At 42.8% G+C, this 17,593-nt stretch overlaps 1 protein-coding gene across 6 annotated transcripts in view; it reads left to right on the forward strand.

Moving 5' to 3' along the window:
- The first annotated feature begins 333 nt into the window (after window positions 1-333).
- LOC112258776 (rho GTPase-activating protein 12) overlaps window positions 334-17,593 on the forward strand; it is a 47,277-nt gene continuing 30,017 nt past the window's right edge. For 3 of the 6 annotated variants that reach the window (XM_024433344.2, XM_024433345.2, XM_024433346.2), the window contains exons 1-2: window positions 334-690; window positions 6,886-7,951. In XM_024433344.2, coding sequence (XP_024289112.1) covers window positions 6,974-7,951 — 978 coding nt within the window. In that variant the 5' untranslated portion in view covers window positions 334-690; window positions 6,886-6,973. The remainder of the gene's footprint in view (window positions 691-6,885; window positions 7,952-17,593) is intronic. The other 3 variants (XM_024433341.2, XM_024433340.2, XM_024433343.2) reach the window with 3 other exon arrangements.

Below are 17,593 nucleotides of genomic sequence, written 5' to 3' on the forward strand. Positions count from 1 at the left end.
ACAAAAGTGAAATAAACAATCCAAATTAACAGTAAACCTTACACTCACAGAAGTTCCAAAAGAATAAAGAAATGTCAAATGTTATATTATGTCTATATTCAGTGTGTAACGATGTGCAAATAGTTAAAGTACAAAAGGGAAAATAAATAAACATACATATGGGTTGTATTTACAATGGTGTTTGTTCTCTCTCTCTCTCTCTCTGTCTGTCTCACTCTTTCTTCCTGTCGCTCTGCCTCTCACTTCTCTGAAGCGGGGATGTGCGCGCTAGAACAGGAAATGAATGCAGACAGAAGAGGCAGGCAAGCTGCGACCGGCACACACACAAAGAGCACTCTCCCTCACACACACACACACGCACGCACGCACACACACACACACACACACACACACACACACGCACACACACGCACACACACACACATTCTCTCTCTCACACACACACACTGCCCAGAGCTCTTCCAACCAGAGCTGGAACCTTTCAGCCCCAGGTGAAAAGACAGAAAGCGGAGGAGGGGAGTGGAGGCCGGCCAGAGGAAGAAGAAGGAGAGGGCAGGGGGGGATCAGTGAGAAGAAAAGAGTGAAAGACAGAACAGAGCAACCTGTTCGTGAGATCTGGGACTCTGCTGAAGAAACCGTGGGAGCTGGGAACACAGGCTATAGGATGGTTCTGCTGTCCTCAGGCTCCAGGTACATTTTCTACAAAAACCTTTTAATAGACTTATTTCTGTTGTGATTGTTGTACCTTATCACACCTTGTTACCGAGAAGTGTTTTTTTTTGTGGTTTTTGTGCCATGGCAGAAATGTTGTTTGAGGGTTCTGTAGGGAAGTAGGACCTTTATTTAACAAGCCAGGAAAGAGGGCTCTTATTCGAATGTATGAAAACAACACAAGTTTAACCTTAGATGCCCAGTGTGTGACTGCTGTTTGGCTGTTGTTGTCTGTGTTTGACCAATCACACACTTAGTGAAAGGGTGAATGTTCACCATGGATGTTGTTGTGATTCTGTCACATGCGAATCACTCAGGAAAATTACGATTGTGTCACGTGTTGATCTCTGAGAATGATCTTGTGGTGTTTGGTCAACACCCCAGTGGTTCATATACATATCTAAACCTTCACCTTTGGGTTTAGTTTTTCATCGCTTTCTGTGGCTAATCTCAGCATTCGATTTTATGACAGCCATACATTCAGAGATAGTATGGGTGTCCCTTTATATTCCTCTCTTTCTCTGTTTTGAGTGTGTTGTTGAATGTGTTGTTGGGTGTGTTGTTGAGTGTGTTGTTGGGTGTGTTTACGGGACAGGAACATATTGAGTGTATGTGTCCCTGGAGCACTCACACTACATTCCTGCCCCTGCCTGGTTGGGGTGGGTGTGGAGGGAAAGAGGGTAGTGCCGCGGGCTCGGTTATACACATACAGGTGTAGGATCTTAATTAGATCCCTTTTTTTGTTGATGAGAGTGTCCCTGCACCACAGCAAATGCAGATGAGCTTTACATACATTCACTGAAAACACACACTCTCACATAGGGTTGTTTTAACAGTATCAGACTTTTCATGTAACCTACTTTTGGCCTGCTAACACCATAACCACCGATCAAAAGAAACATTATGGACTAAACTTTCAAGTCCTGTTGCTGCAGGATTAATTTGCTGCGACAATATAGATCCTACATCTGTGCAGGACATATTTCAGCAAGTCCACCCTCCCTCCTATTGAGACACTTCTGTGGTCTCACAAACCAACATCACCTTGTTCAGGTGTTTTGGTTCATTTTTGAATAGCAGAAATGAACCATTGGTTCATAGTGGTTATGTGACTACTTTTATTTATTTAACTAGGCAAGTCAGTTAAGAACAAATTCTTATTTACAATGACAGCCTAGGAACAGTGGGTTAACTGCCTTGTTCAGGGGAAGAACAACAGATGTTTTACCTTGTCAGTTCAGGGATTCTAGCAACCTTTCAGTTACTGGCCCAACGCTCTACCCACTCAGCTACCCATTTAATGTGGTTGCATTAACCACCATCACTGCTTTTCTCTTGAATCTTTAAAGCTCTAAGTTTATGCGCCATTGTTCTGCCTTGAGCTCAGCATAGCCTTATTTGAAAGGTTAACCAAATTAGAGAATAGAGAGCAGTGCTAAATTTGTAACAAGGTTTAATGTCGAGGCCTGGGAGTGTGGAGCGCCACAGTTCAGAGCTGTCCCATATTTGCAGGGGTAAGCTAAGCAGCGCAGCCTTACTCTTTTTCATCCTAGACATCCGGCCAGGAACCAGAGACACTGAGCGAGGTCAAAGGGAGCCCAACCAGAGGAAAAAGAGAGGTTTCCGTATTTAAACACAGGCTAAATGGGATCTGCCTCCAATTGTTCTCCCTTTTCATCAGCCTTTTTGAGTTGGAGGGTGTTCCTCAACAGCATAGATACCAACCCAGCAAGGATGTTGGTTGAGGGTTAGATACTGTATTTGTTATTTTGAGTTCTGAGAAAGTGTTAAGACATTCATGCTACAACAGACTCTTTCTGAACACAAAAAGTCTACAATCACACGTGATAAAGTTATGAAAACATTGTGCATTGTAAGAAATAAATGCATGTGTGTGATTGAAATGGTACAGTGAAAGGCAAGAACAATGTACAGAATCTGTTCTGAAAACATTTTATAAGCATTTTGGGAACGTTTTGAGACCCAGAAAAAGTTTGCTGGGACGGGCACTCTTTTCTGACTTGCACTGACATGATGAATCACTGCATTGAGCATATCGATCATTCTTCTCCCTTTCTGTTCTTTCCCAGAGGGAGGGAGTCACTGAAATGTTATCAAGTCATCAAACAGGTTACTTTTCTCTACAAGAAGCGCCCTAGTTCAATCCTATGAAACTCTGCATTTTCACAAAGCCCTATTTGTTATGTCATGTTAGGAGATATGGACACATGAGCAGTGAGCTTGGCACTGAGAGTTTGTGTGGCTTTATCTCTGGAGACGGGTTAGGCGCTCCCTTCTTGGGTTTCTGTTCCTTTGGTAAACCACAGGATTGCCATTCCGATGGGCCAACTCCCTCCCTCTATTCAGTGTAGAAACAGTGGCTGGGCTGTTCCGCTCTCTCCGTCTCCACCCTCTGCTCTCTCAGGCTGTGGTGGTTCTGCCCTCTGCAGAGGACCCACTCTGCTATTCGGGCATGCTGGAGCTGGTTGTCAGTGATATAGGGAGGATGGCTCAGCTGCTACAGATGTAGGTCTGACTCTGAACAGATAATCCACAAAACATCCCCAAGGCCTAAAAATGACTATGGAATGGTGTAGGTTATTCAATTGAAATGCACTGCCTTGCACTGGAGTCCCACCTAATATGTCATCCAGTCTGTTAACCAGTTTTGTTGTTAGGTTGGAGTGAATGATGGGAGTGGCTTACAGGTTCCATGCAGAGGTGGAGCTGGAAGGGGCCAGTGTTTACAGTGTAAACAAAGTAGAGAGGGATAAAGGGAATAGCTGGCCAGTGATTTTTTTCTCTTTTCCCCTTCTCTATCTTTCTCCCCTCTCTCTCTTTCTCTAAACCCTCTCATTTTCTCTTTCTCTAAGTTCTCTCAATCTCTCATCTCTCTTTCTGCCCACTGCAGCGACAGACACAGAAAGGATATATCACATGACTAGCCCTGCCTTGTCCCCTCTCCCTCCCCAGAGTTATTTTTGATTGTCAGTCCTTCGTCACTGGTTAATTACCTGAGCAGTGAGCACATCTGATCACGTAGTAGAATCAGGTTAGGCCAGAAATACAAGCCAGACACGTTGTAGCATTAGCAGACGTGCTCTGTGGGCTGTTCTACTACTGGTCTATGGGAATTGCTCAAGCTGCACTGTGTTGTTCTAAGAGAAGTTGGTGCATAAGACAAATCTATTGAGAGGATACACCTGTACAAGAACATGCTGTATGCTATGTAGTGTTAAAATACACTGTCATTGTGTTTGACTACTGGTATTTGGACCTGCACACAATGGCAAGCATTATGCAGAGTGTCAGTCATTAGTAATTATAAAGATCTACCTGCAGAATACTGATATAAAAACATAGAACAAGCACACAAATGCAATGTATTTTCATTTTCAGTGTTGAAATAGGCAAATACCACCATTTCCCTTAGGTTAAAGAGAGTTGTGTTTCCTTGAGTGGTAGACAGTGTGTGGTTTATCGTTGTGGTCTGAGATAAGAGAGACATATATGTGTGTGGGTGTGTGTCTGTGTGATATTCTCGAGATGTGAGACAAAGAGGGTTCACTTGGTTTCTATGTCAACATCTTTTGACTGCTCTAAATTGGCATTGAGGAGAGAGGTCAACTCGTTCTCACTTTTTAAACAAGACCAAAACAGGCTATGATGTCAAAATGGATATGGAATTTTCCTATTGTGTGTGAGGTGAGGTCTGTTTATGCACATGTGTGGGCGTGCATTGTATGTGCATGCATGTGACCTTTCAGCTGATCTAAGGTCAGTTTTGACCCCTAAGGATTACAGTTAGTACAAGGGTATTAGTGTAGGGTATGCTGCTCCCAGATCTGTGATGAGAAACGGTTTCCATCGCGAGCACATCCTGTTTCATGATGTCTGGCCTGCCATGGACTGCTCGGTGTTATGATATATTTTGGCATGTTGCTGAGAACAACACTACTTTTTCCTGCTTCTCTCTTTGTGTACGACCCAGCCCAGCCAGCCCAAAGAGAGGAAGGAACTACCACTAAACTGTCACACTCGCAAATCAAACAATGCAGATATTCATTAAAATCCTGAAAACAAGGGTTAGCCAAATGATTGACTGGGACAGACAAACACACAGAGGAGAGGAGAGACAAGGTATTTATAGGATGTTTAAAGCTTAGGAAAGGCTTCCGGTGCTGTGATTTTTCACCAGTCAGGGAAAATCTGTAATATTTACAATGACCATGAAAATATCATCCTCTACCAAATGACATTATACTCTACCATTATACATTATACTCTACCAAACTAGCTAGTTAGTGCAACAAGAGGTGACAATGCTTGCCAGAGACCTGAATACTTGCATTGGCTCCCCAAGATAATACCTAGGGTTTAGCTTAACAGGCTAACACAATCTGATGACATGCATAGTCAGAACAATCATTTAGGAAAGCTAAAAGGGAACATATGACATGTTCTGCTTTTTACATGACATAACATCTGTCCATTTTAGGGCTTGAAACAGTACATTTTAAGCCCTAAAATGGACATGCATATCAACCAAATCAAATGCATTCCACCCAACTTCCTGAAAGGACTTATATGAAACTTCTAAATGGAGAACAGCATTATCATGACAGGTCATTTCCACATTTGCTGGATTGACAGATGTCCAGATGTGTCACAAGCAGTGCTGTCATGATATAGAGCTATAGGGGGTTGACTATTATATCTACTGGTAGTGTGTGTGTGACCACTTGGCAGCTTGGTAATCTTTGAAGTTAAACATTATCTGTTGACAATGGGCGTGTGGGTCGTGGCCATCGAGAGATCTGCCGTGTTTGCTGAACATATTCTGTAGTGTTGGTGCTTCAACTGAAATGACCTAACGTACACATTCACATATACAGATATACCATTTGATAGTGACAAAATCATGTGTACTGCAATATGTATATGTATATTTAAAAATGTGAAGATGTACAGTTGAAGTCGGACGTTTACATACACTTAGGTAGAAGTCATTAAAACTAGTTTTTCAACCACTCCACAAATTTCTTGTTAACAAACTATAGTTTTGGCAAGTCGGTCAGGACATCTACTTTGTGCATGACACAAGTCATTTTTCCAACAATTGTTTACAGACAGATTATTTAACGTATAATTCACTGTATCACAATTCCAGTGACTGTGCCTTTAAACAACTTGGAAAATTCCAGAAAATTATGTTATGGCTTTAGAAGCTTCTGATAGGCTAATTGACATCATTTGAGTCAATTGGAGTTGTACCTGTGGATGTATTTCATGGCCTACCTTCAAACTCAGTGCCTCTTTGCTTGACATCATGGAAAATCAAAATGAATCAGCCAAGACCCCAGAAAACAATTGTAGACCTTCACAAGTCTGGTTCATCCTTGGGAGCAATTTCCAAAAGCCTGAAGGTACCACGTTCATCTGTACAAACAATAGTACGCAAGTATAAACACCACGGGACCACGCAGCTGTCATACCGCTCAGGAAGGAGACGGGTTCTGTCTCCTAAAGATGAACTAGAGATGATTGATTTGCGAAAAGTGCAAATCAATCCCAGAACAACAGCAAAGGACCTTGTGACGATGCTGGCGAAAACAGGTACAAAAGTGTCTATATCTACAGTAAAACGAGTCCTATATCAACATAACTTGAAAGGCCGCTCAGCAAAGAAGAGGCCACTGCTCCAAAACTGCCATAAAAAAAGCCAGACTACGGTTTGCAACTGCACATGGGGACAAATATCGTACTTTTGGAGAAATGTCCTCTGGTCTGATGAAACAAAAATGGAACTGTTTGGCCATAATGACCATCATTATGTTTGGAGGAAAAAGGGGGAGGCTTGCGAAGAACATCCCAACAGTGAAGCACGGGGGTGGCAGCATCATGTTGTGGGGGTGCTTTTTTGCAGGAGGGACTGGTGTACTTCACCAAATAGATGGCATCATGAGGGAGGAAAATTATGTGGATATATTGACATCAGTCAGGAAGTTAAAGCTTGGTCGCAAATGGGTCTTCCAAATGGACAATGACTCAAAATACTTTGACCAGGGCGTGACACATACTGTATATCTACAAGGACAGTAAGGTAATGCAATACCTTTGTAAAGTATGAGTAATGTAGTGATCCAATTTTTATATATTTTTTGTTCCCTTTAGGAGGGCTGCAGTGGAGCCTTGACCGTCCTTGGGGGAAGAGAGGGGGTGTAGCCACAACAGACACTGCCACGGCCACCACGCTGCCACAATGTCCTCCTTGGTGTGCAACATGGGGCTGGTGCTGGTAGAGTTTGAGTACGAGTACACGGGCCGCGACGGGGGCCTGGTGTCCATCAAGCCCAACGAACGATACATCCTGCTGGCCAAGACCAACGACCACTGGTGGCACGTGAGGAAGAACGAGCTTGCAAGGCCCTTCTATATACCTGCTAAATACGTCAAGGAGCTCCCCGCAGAGTTCCCATCCCCGCTGGACTTTGCTGACCCACCCAGTCCTGATTTGGTCCCGGTTCCTGAGCCGGTGCCAGTGCCAGTCCCAAAGCACTCCGTACCAGACCGGGCAGAAACGAGGGCAGGAGATGAGGTGACTATCCGTCTCCGCTCCCCGAAGAGACATCAGAAGACTGAGCACCGCATGTCCACATTTGGCGTACCCTTAGAATTCCACGACCCGTCTCCCAGGGCATTGAAGAGCGGCGAGCTGAACGACTCTCTGCCGGGCCTTCACTCCACCGTTGCCCTTGAGGTCCCCTTAACAGTGCCCTCGCCTCAAGCCAACAATAGTGCCAAACACAAGAAGCAATTAAGCCTGAGTTCCGGTGTGCTCTTCGGCTCTTCCCTGTCGGTGGAGGATCCTCTCTCCCTGAACCCCCGAGCCCCCAGCTTCAACCCAGCTGACCCCCTCCAACGGCCCTCCCAGGCCATCCCAGTGGAGAGGTCCCTCATTCCTGATGCCGAGGTCACCGGTGGCGGGATTCCCCATCAGGAACCTCTGAAAGAGCCGGAATGTCCTCTGGAGCTGGAGGAGGGAGAAAATGAGAAATCTAGTGTGGAGCCTGAGGACGAATCGAAGGAGGACACTGAGCATATTTATGAATCCATATTGGACCTGAAGCTGGATGAGTCCCCTATAATAGTGGAGAAGGCCCCGACAGTGAGTCCTGCTGCTGTGGCTGAACCTACACCTGTTATCACTCCCACTTCTCCATCTCCAACACAGACACAGGTAAAAGTATTATCTGTAAAGTGGTTGTAAGTAGTGAACCTGCAGTGCGACTTGCCTATTTGATCGCATTGGGGCCACAGTCTTTCCCTCACACTATGTATGTGCCTATGAAGGGATGATTGTTGATTAAAGGTTACATGGGGCCTTTACATGGGGCCTTTACGGGGCCTTTTACAGTTCATAGAGTAATAGTATCAAATCAAATTTATTTATATAGCCCTTCGTACATCAGCTGATATCTCAAAGTGCTGTACAGAAACCCAGCCTAAAACCCCAAACAGCAAGCATTGCAGGTGTTGAAGCACGTTGGCTAGGAAAAACTCCCTAGAAAGGCCAAAACCTAGGAAGAAACCTAGAGAGGAATCAGGCTATGAGGGGTGGCCAGTCCTCTTCTGGCTGTGCCGGGTGGAGATTATAACAGAACATGGCCAAGATGTTCAAATGTTCATAAATGACCAGCATGGTCAAATAATAGGTCTGGGACAGGTAGCACGTCCGGTGAACAGGTCAGGATTCCATAGCTGCAGGCAGAACAGTTGGAACTGGAGCAGCGGCATGGACAGGTGGACTGGGGACAGCAAGGAGTCATCATGCCAGGTAGTCCTGAGGCATGGTCCTAGGGCTCAGGTCCTCCGAGAGAGAGACAGATAGAGAGAAAGAGAGAATTAGAGAGAGCACACTTAAATTCACACAGGACACCTGATAAGACAGAAGAAGTACTCCAGATATAACAAATTGATCCTAGCCCCTCGACACATCAACTACGGCAGCATAAATACTGGAGGCTGAGACAGGAGGGGTCAGGAGACACTGTGGCCCCATCCGACAGGGCCAAACAGGAAGGAAATAACCCCACCCACTATGCCAAAGCACAGCCCCCACACCACTAGAGGGATATCTTCAACCACCAACTTACCATCCTGAGACAAGGCAGAGTATAGCCCACAAATATCTCCGCCACGGCATAACCCAAGGGGGGCGCCAACCCAGACAGGAAGATCACATCAGTGACTCAACCCACTCAAGTGACACACCCCTCCTAGGGACGGCATGAAAGAACACCAGTAAGCCAGTGACTCAGCCCCTGTAATAGGGTTAGAGGCAGAGAATCCCAGTGGAAAGAGGGGAACCGGCCAGGCAGAGACAGGAAGGGTGGTTCGTTGCTCCAGAGCCTTTCCGTTCACCTTAACACTCGTGGGCCAGACTACACTCAATCATATGACCCACTGAAGAGATGAGTCTTCAGTAAAGACTTAAAGGTTGAGACCGAGTTTGCGTCTCTCACATGGGTAGGCAGACCATTCCATAAAAAAAATGGAGCTCTATAGGAGAAAGCCCTGCCTCCAGCTGTTTGCTTAGAAATTCTAGGGACAATTAGGAGGCCTGCGTCTTGTGACCGTAGCGTACGTGTAGGTATGTATGGCAGGACCAAATCAGAGAGATAGGTAGGAGCAAGGCCATGTAATGCTTTGTAGGTTAGCAGTAAAACCTTGAAATCAGCCCTTGCCTTGACAGGAAGCCAGTGTAGGGAGGCTAGCACTGGAGTAATATGATCAAATTTTGGGGTTCTAGTCAGGATTCTAGCAGCCGTATTTAGCACTAACCGAAGTTTATTTAGTGCTTTATCCGGGTAGCCGGAAAGTAGAGCATTGCAGTAGTCTAACCTAGAATTAAAGCATGGATTCATTTTTCTGCATCATTTTTGGACAGAAAGTTTCTGATTTTTGCAATGTTACGTAGATGGAAAAAAGCTGTCCTTGAAACAGTCTTGATATGTTCGTCAAAAGAGAGATCAGGGTCCAGAGTAACGCCGAGGTCCTTTACAGTTTTATTTGAGACGACTGTACAACCATTAAGATTAATTGTCAGATTCAACAGAAGATCTCTTTGTTTCTTGGGACCTAGAACAAGCATCTCTGTTTTGTCCGAGTTTAAAAGTAGAAAGTTTGCAGCCATCCACTTCCTTATGTCTGAAACACAGGCTTCTAGCGAGGGCAATTTTGGGGCTTCACCAGGTTTCATTGAAATGTACAGCTGTGTGTCATCAGCATAGCAGTGAAAGTTAACATTGTGTTTTCGAATGACATCCCCAAGAGGTAAAATATATAGTGAAAACAACAGTGGTCCTAAAACGGAACCGTGAGGAACACCAAAATTTACAGTTGATTTGTCAGAGGACAAACCATTCACAGAGACAAACTGATATCTTTCCGACAGATAAGATCTAAACCAGGCCAGGTTTAGATCTAGACCAATTTGGGTTTCCAATCTCTCCAAAAGAATGTGGTGATCAATGGTATCAAAAGCAGCATTAAGGTCTAGGAGCACGAGGACAGATGCAGAGCCTCGGTCTGATGCCATTAAAAGGTCATTTACCACCTTCACAAGTGCAGTCTCAGTGCAATGATGGGGTCTAAAACCAGACTGAAGCATTTCATATACATTGTTTGTCTTCAGGAAGGCAGTGAGTTGCTGCACAACAGCCTTTTCTAAATTTTTTGAGAGGAATGGAAAATTCGATATATGCCGATAGTTTTTTATATTTTCTGGGTCAAGGTTTGGCTTTTTCAAGAGAGGCTTTATTAGACACTTTTAGTGAGTTTGGTACACATCCGGTGGATAGAGGGCCGTTTATTATGTTCAACATAGGAGGGCCAAGCACAGGAAGCAGCTCTTTCAGTAGTTTAGTTGGAATAGGGTCCAGTATGCAGCTTGAAGGTTTAGAGGCCATGATTATTTTCATCATTGTGTCAAGAGATATAGTACTAAAACACTTGAGTGTCTCTCTTGATCCTAGGTCCTGGCAGAGTTGTGCAGACTCAGGACAACTGAGCTTTGAAGGAATACGCAGATTTAAAGAGGAGTCCGTAATTTGCTTTCTAATAATCATGATCTTTTCCTCAAAGTTCATGAATTTATTACTGCTGAAGTGAAAGCCATCCTCACTTGGAGAATGCTGCTTTTTAGTTAGCTTTGCAACAGTATAAAAATACATTTTGGATTGTTCTTATTTTCCTCAATTAAGTTGGAAAAATAGGATGATCGAGCAGCAGTAAGGGCTCTTCGGTACTGCACGGTACTGTCTTTCCAAGCTAGTCGGAAGACTTTCAGTTTGGTGTGGAGCCATTTCCGTTCCAATTTTCTGGAAGTTTGCTTCAGAGCTCAGGTATTTTCTGTATACCAGGGAGCTAGTTTCTTATGAGAAATGTTTTTAGTTTTTAGGGGTGCAACTGCATCTAGGGTATTGCGCAAGGTTAAATTGAGTTCCTCAGTTAGGTGGTTAACTGATTTTTGTCCTCTGACTTCCTTGGGTAGGCTGAGGGAGTCTGGAAGGGCATCAAGGAATCTTTGTGTTGTCTGTGAATTTATAGCACGACTTTTGATGCTCCTTGGTTGGGATCTGAGCAGATTATTTGTTGCAATTGCAAATGTAATAAAATGGTGGTCCGATAGTCCAGGATTATGAGGAAAAACATTAAGATCCACAACATTTATTCCATGGGACAAAACTAGGTCCAGAGTATGACTGGGACAGTGAGTAGGTCCAGAGACATGTTGGACAAAACCCACTGAGTCGATGATGGCTCCGAAAGCCTTTTGGAGTGAGTCTGTGGACTTTTCCATGTGAATATTAAAGTCACCAAAAATTACAATATTATCTGCCATGACTACAAGGTCCGATAGGAATTCAGGGAAGTCAATGAGGAACGCTGTATATGGCCCAGGAGGCCTGTAAGCAGTAGCTATAAAAAGTGATTGAGTAGGCTGCATAGATTTCATGACTAGAAGCTCAAAAGACGAAAACGTCATTTTTTTTGTATTGTAAATGTTAGCAACACCTCCGCCTTTGCGGGATGCACGGGAGATATGGTCACTAGTGTAACCAGGAGGTGAGGCCTCATTTAACACAGTAAATTCATCAGGCTTAAGCCATGTTTCAGTCAAGCCAATCACATCAAGATTATGATCAGTGATTAGTTCATTGACTATAATTGCCTTTGAAGTAAGGGATCTAACATTAAGTAGCCCTATTTTGAGATGTGAGGAATCACGATCTCTTTCAATAATGACAGGAATGGACGAGGTCTTTATCCTAGTGAGATTGCTAAGGTGAACACCGCCATGTTTAGTTTTGCCCAACCCAGGTCGAGGCACAGACAATGGGGATAGCTGAGCTGACTACACTGACTGTGCTAGAGGCAGACTCCACTAAGCTGGCAGGCTGGCTAACAGCAAATAGTTGGAATAGCATATCAAGTCAGACAGGTAACACTGTGGGCAGGGTGCAGAAGAACCTGTTCACAGATGGTGGACATTTTCTTTCCTCCATAACTTAAGATACCACAGGGAGGCACTGTCTTCAACTAAATGTTGTTGAGGAAATCAAGGTAGTTCCTGGCAACATCCACATATTCAGCGTCTGCCCCCAAGCCATAAGACTGCTAAATTGTTTGCTAAATAGTAAACCAAATAGCTACCCGGACTATCTGCATTGACCCTTTTTCTACAAACTTTTTGGCTCATCATATGCATTGCTACTACAGTTTTTATCTGGCTTAATATTGCTAGTTATATGTACACACAGTACATGACCAAAAGTATGTGGTAACTCATTGCAAAATTATGGGCAATAATATGTGGTTGGTCCCCCCATTGCTGCTATAACAGCCACCACTCTGCTGGGAAGGCTTTCCACTAGATGATGATGGAATATTGCTGCGTGGACTTGCTTCCATGCAGCCGCAAGAGCATTAGTGAGGTCAGGCACTGATTAGGCCTGGCTCGCAGTCAGTGTTCCAATACATCCCAAAGGTATTTGATGGGGTTGAGGCCCGGGCTCTGTGTAGGCCAGTCAAGTTCTTCCACACCGATCTCGACAAACCATTTCTGTATGGACCTCATTTTGTGCACGGGGGCATTTTCATGCTGAAACAGGAAAGGGCCTCCCCTGAACTGTTGCCACAAAGTTGGAAGCACAGAATCATCTAGAAAGTCATTGAATGCTGTATCGTTAAGATTTCGCTTCACTGGAGCTAAGGGGCCTAGCCCAAACCATGGAGCTAAGGGGCATAGCTCCAGACCATTATTCCTTTTCCACCAAACTTTACAGTTGGCACTATGCATTGGGGCAGGTAGCATTGTCCTGGCATCCGCCAAACCCAGATTTGTCCGTTAGACTGCCAGATGTTGAAACGTGATTCATCACTCCAGAGAACGCGTTTCCACTCCTCCACAGTCCAATGGCGGCGACCTTTACACCACTCCAGCCGATGGTTGGCATTGAGCATGGTGATCTTAGGCTTCTCGGCCATGGAAACCCATTTCATGAAGCTCCCGACAGCTCGGTACTGGCCCCCTGTGTATATAGGCAAGTTATTGTTACTCATTATGTATTTATTATTAAGTATTTTACTTTTCTATTATTTCTCTATTTTCTTTCTCTCTGCATTGTTGGGAAGGGCCGTAAGTAAGCATTTCACTGTTAGTCTAAACCTGTTGTTTACGAAGCATGTGACGTATGCAATTAAATATTCAAGTTACAACATCAGGAAGAGATTTGTTTACCATATTTCTGTCTGGTAACTTGACTTTTTCACTGAAAGTTTCAGTCAACTGATTCGTTGAACAAGTTCAACTTCTCAGCTATAGTTCAGTCTTGAATCTGTGACTCCTCAATTGCCAATAGTTGTGAAGGAAGTGTGTTCAAAAGAAAAGAGCAGGAATACAATGGTGATCAGCATGACCACTGCTGTCAGTGACATCACACACAATAGTCAGGAGAAACACATGAGGTTCTGTCTGCTAGCGTTAGTCATGAGGTTGTGGCCAGTTCGTTTAATGCTTTGGCCACAGAGATAATGAAATAGGGAGGACAGAGCAAACCATGGAAGACAAAAGAAAAGAGGGTCAGTTACAGGCCGGCACTGCTGAGGTAACGTCAACGGAGAATATGCTTTTTTGAGCCGTGGTGGCAGGAAGTGGTGAGTTTGACTCCAGGGGAAGAGGGGAATCAATCCAGGACGCTTTTCAAGTTTTCAAACAATATTAAAATGTAAAAGTTCTCTGGTTATACCACTCACACTCACAGTGATTTAAAGAGCTGTAAAAAGTGCTGGAACATGTTTTTAGGTCAGATAGAGTAATAGGAAAATTATAGGACGGGAGGATCTAGATCAGGGTTGTTCAGTGGGCGATTCCATGCCAGCGGGGGTGATCTTGCAAAGAGATTGTTTTGGCAGATCTCGCATAGAAACTTCAGCGAAAGGATGTTTAACATGCTTTTTACATTTGTATCACAAACAATGTTTTTGAAAATCACGATGAAAGTGGCCATTTTACACGCCTCCTGTAAGACCCTATTGTAACGCTTGTCGTGGGTGGAAGAAGAGGAGGACCAATGTACAGCGTTGTACGTGTTCATATTCTTTAATGAAACAACTGAACACTGGAAAAACCGACAAACGAACAGTCCTATACGGTGAAGAAAAACACAGAACAGAAAATAATCACCCACAACTCAAAGGTGAAACCAGGCTACCTAAGTATGGTTCTCAATCAGGGACAACGATTGACAGCTGCCTCTGATTGAGAACCATACCAGGCCAAGCACAGAAATCCAAAATTAGAGAAAAAGAACATAGACTGCCCACCCCAACTCACGCCCTGACCATACTAAAACAAAGACAAAACAAAGGAACTAAGGTCAGAACGTGACACCTATAACCTGTGAACTGTACATGATACAGACAACATCTTAGTGTCATTATCCTCTTTTATAGTGTGCTCTAACATATGGAGTTTGTCTAGATTCTGAAATAAAAATGTTCACATTCATTTGTTCATTAAAATAATTTATAAGCTATCCTGAATCACCGCTTTACATGAACTGCAGAGATGATATGCATTACACCGCAGTCTAATGTTGTCACTTGAAACAACACGACAAAAGACATGTCAAACAACGTATTCACTTATGGGGCAAGATACTTTGAAATACACATTTTCCTCATAAAGTCTGAACTTCTTCTCCCAAAGGAACTTTATCAGGCTTGGATCTGACTGGGAAGGGAGATATGTTATGATGCAGGAACCATGCAATTACAACGCTCAGACACAAGTATGTTGTGCAGAGAGGAGGGTCAAAGGCTTCAGATCTCTCATAGGCACAAAGAGACAAACTTATTCAGGTGTCAAAAGTGGAGTCCCGTGGTTTTGTCAGGTTTGGATTACAATTGACAGGCATTTATGTCAGAAGTTCGTGATCTGGTGACACTGAGAATGCAATAGATAGAGCTAGGGTAAGTTCAAAGTTCATGCTGTTCTAATGTAGTTTAAATATAATAAAAAAGTAGTTTCATGTTTGACTTCCGAGTCATTATATTGCCTGCCTGTTTTAAATTCTCTGATGATAATTTTTTTTAAATGGAATCTGCATTTTATGTTTGAGCTGCTGCACCAGTGTTAAGTTAACAATTGAATGTGTGTAACTCTCTTTGTCCTGCCTACTATCTGTGTAAAGTAATTCACATGTAACCATTCTATGTATTCAATATCTTATCTTTTTATTGATTACTCAACTTTTGACACTTCTTGTTACAAAACTGGTTGACATTGAATACATTTTGAGCAGAACTGAAGTCACCACATGCCTATAGACTGCTGGGGAATATCTGAACCTGCACAAAGATTAGTAACCTTGGGTTACATTTTAGTCAACATAGTACTACTTTTAGACTGCAGTGGAGGCTGCTGAGGGGAGGATGGCTCCTAATAATGTCTGGAATGGTGTTCATGGAATGGTATTAAACACATGAAAACCATGTGTTTGATACCATTCTGTTCACTTCATTCTGGCCATTATTAGCAGCCTTCACTATTTTAGAGGTATTTGCTTCATTCTCACCTGCACAGTTTGATGTCTGTTATGTTTAAGCAGGTACACAGAAGCCTGAGTTCCAGTAAGAAACAAACTGAAGTGTCTTTAAAACATGGCCACTCACTAAAAAGGACTCTATGGATGTCTGCACAATAACAATCGGTTGGATTTCAGCCACATTCAGTGTCTGTTCACCTCTTTGCGTTTGACACAAAATAAACATTGTGTGATTCCTAGGTTTCGGCTTTTGATTCTGTGGCCTTTGGTCAAGTGACTTGATATAGGTTCTACATACAGCAATAAACAATAAACAATCATGTTTATTATATGGAAGCCGAACTGTAGGTGACATGTAGAATTAAACAATAATTTATCATGGCTGAGAAACATGGAATCATTCAATTACATTTGGAGTAGTGGACATTATATTTATAACTTGACAGCCAATGAGTTGGTCAACTTCTGTAAGCAGCTACATAAGGAAGAATCCATTCATCCTTTATAAAGCCTGTATCCCATCCAAATAATTGAAGGTATGCACCCCTTAACCTGAAAACTCACTATTGTAAACCACCCAAGCTGTATGAGTTAAACACTTCACGCTCTATATACATTTTCAGAAATGTCGATAAATTAGCTTTTATTGTTTGAAGAAATTATGAAAGAGATTGGTCTGTTTTTTCACTATCTAATCATGGCATGGGGTTGTTCAATGACAGACATGTATTTGTTTAAAATCTATCACTTGATGGTTTAATTTCAGAGACAAGAAAATCATATTTTTTGCAAAATATTATATATCCACCTCCCTCTCAGATAAATAAGTAGTACTGCTAGGTTTAACACAGTTAAATATGACAAATAAACTACATTTGTATAAAGAAATGTACAAATGATACATTTGTGACATCAATATATACAAACTTTGTTTCGTCATTGCTTATCCAGAGCGACTTGCAGTAAGTGCCTTCATCTTAAAATTGCTAGGTGAGACAACCAGATATCACAGTCAAATATACAGGATACGAACATTCCATTCCGGGCTAAAGAATGGATATACTGTATAATAAAAATAAAAATAAACATTTTCATACACATCTAAAATCTATTCATTAAAAAATCTGAGAACAGTAATATTTTACACACACATGAAGGTACCCATAAGCAACCAAATGTGAACAATTGGTGGATATAGCATTTTGGAAATAAACTCTTCAAGTGTAGACAGTCATGAGAGTGTGAACTTTTTTTCTTGCCTTAATAGCTAAGTAATTCTAAATGTAGCCTGTGTCTGACTGCAACATCATGAAAATAAATAACTGCTAGATGCCTTGTGGTAGAGGTATAATTAGCAACATACATATTGGACAGGATGTAACATGCAGTATGACTCAATGAGCTTTCGATCATCTGATCATGTTTCACTCACAGTACTACAACATTTTATATAGCTCTTAAGCAATACATGCACTCTTCTCTGTTTCTGTCACTCAAATCAAATTGTATTTGTCACATGCGCTGAATTCAAGTCTATGACTTGGGTGGCTGGAGTCTTTGATTATTTTTAGGGCCAAAGGTTGCAAGATTGAATCCTTGAGCTGACAAGTTAAAAAATCTGCCGTTTTGCTCTCAACGGTGCACCTGTAGAACGTTTTGAGGACCCAAGTCAGATCTTTTCAGTCTCCTGAGGGGGAATAGGCATTGTTGTGCGCCCTTCATGACTGTCTTGGTGTGTTTGGACCATGATAGTTTGTTAGTGATGTGGA

The sequence above is a fragment of the Oncorhynchus tshawytscha genome, linkage group LG09 (genome assembly GCF_018296145.1).
Source record: "Oncorhynchus tshawytscha isolate Ot180627B linkage group LG09, Otsh_v2.0, whole genome shotgun sequence".
NCBI classification, from domain to species: domain Eukaryota; kingdom Metazoa; phylum Chordata; class Actinopteri; order Salmoniformes; family Salmonidae; genus Oncorhynchus; species Oncorhynchus tshawytscha.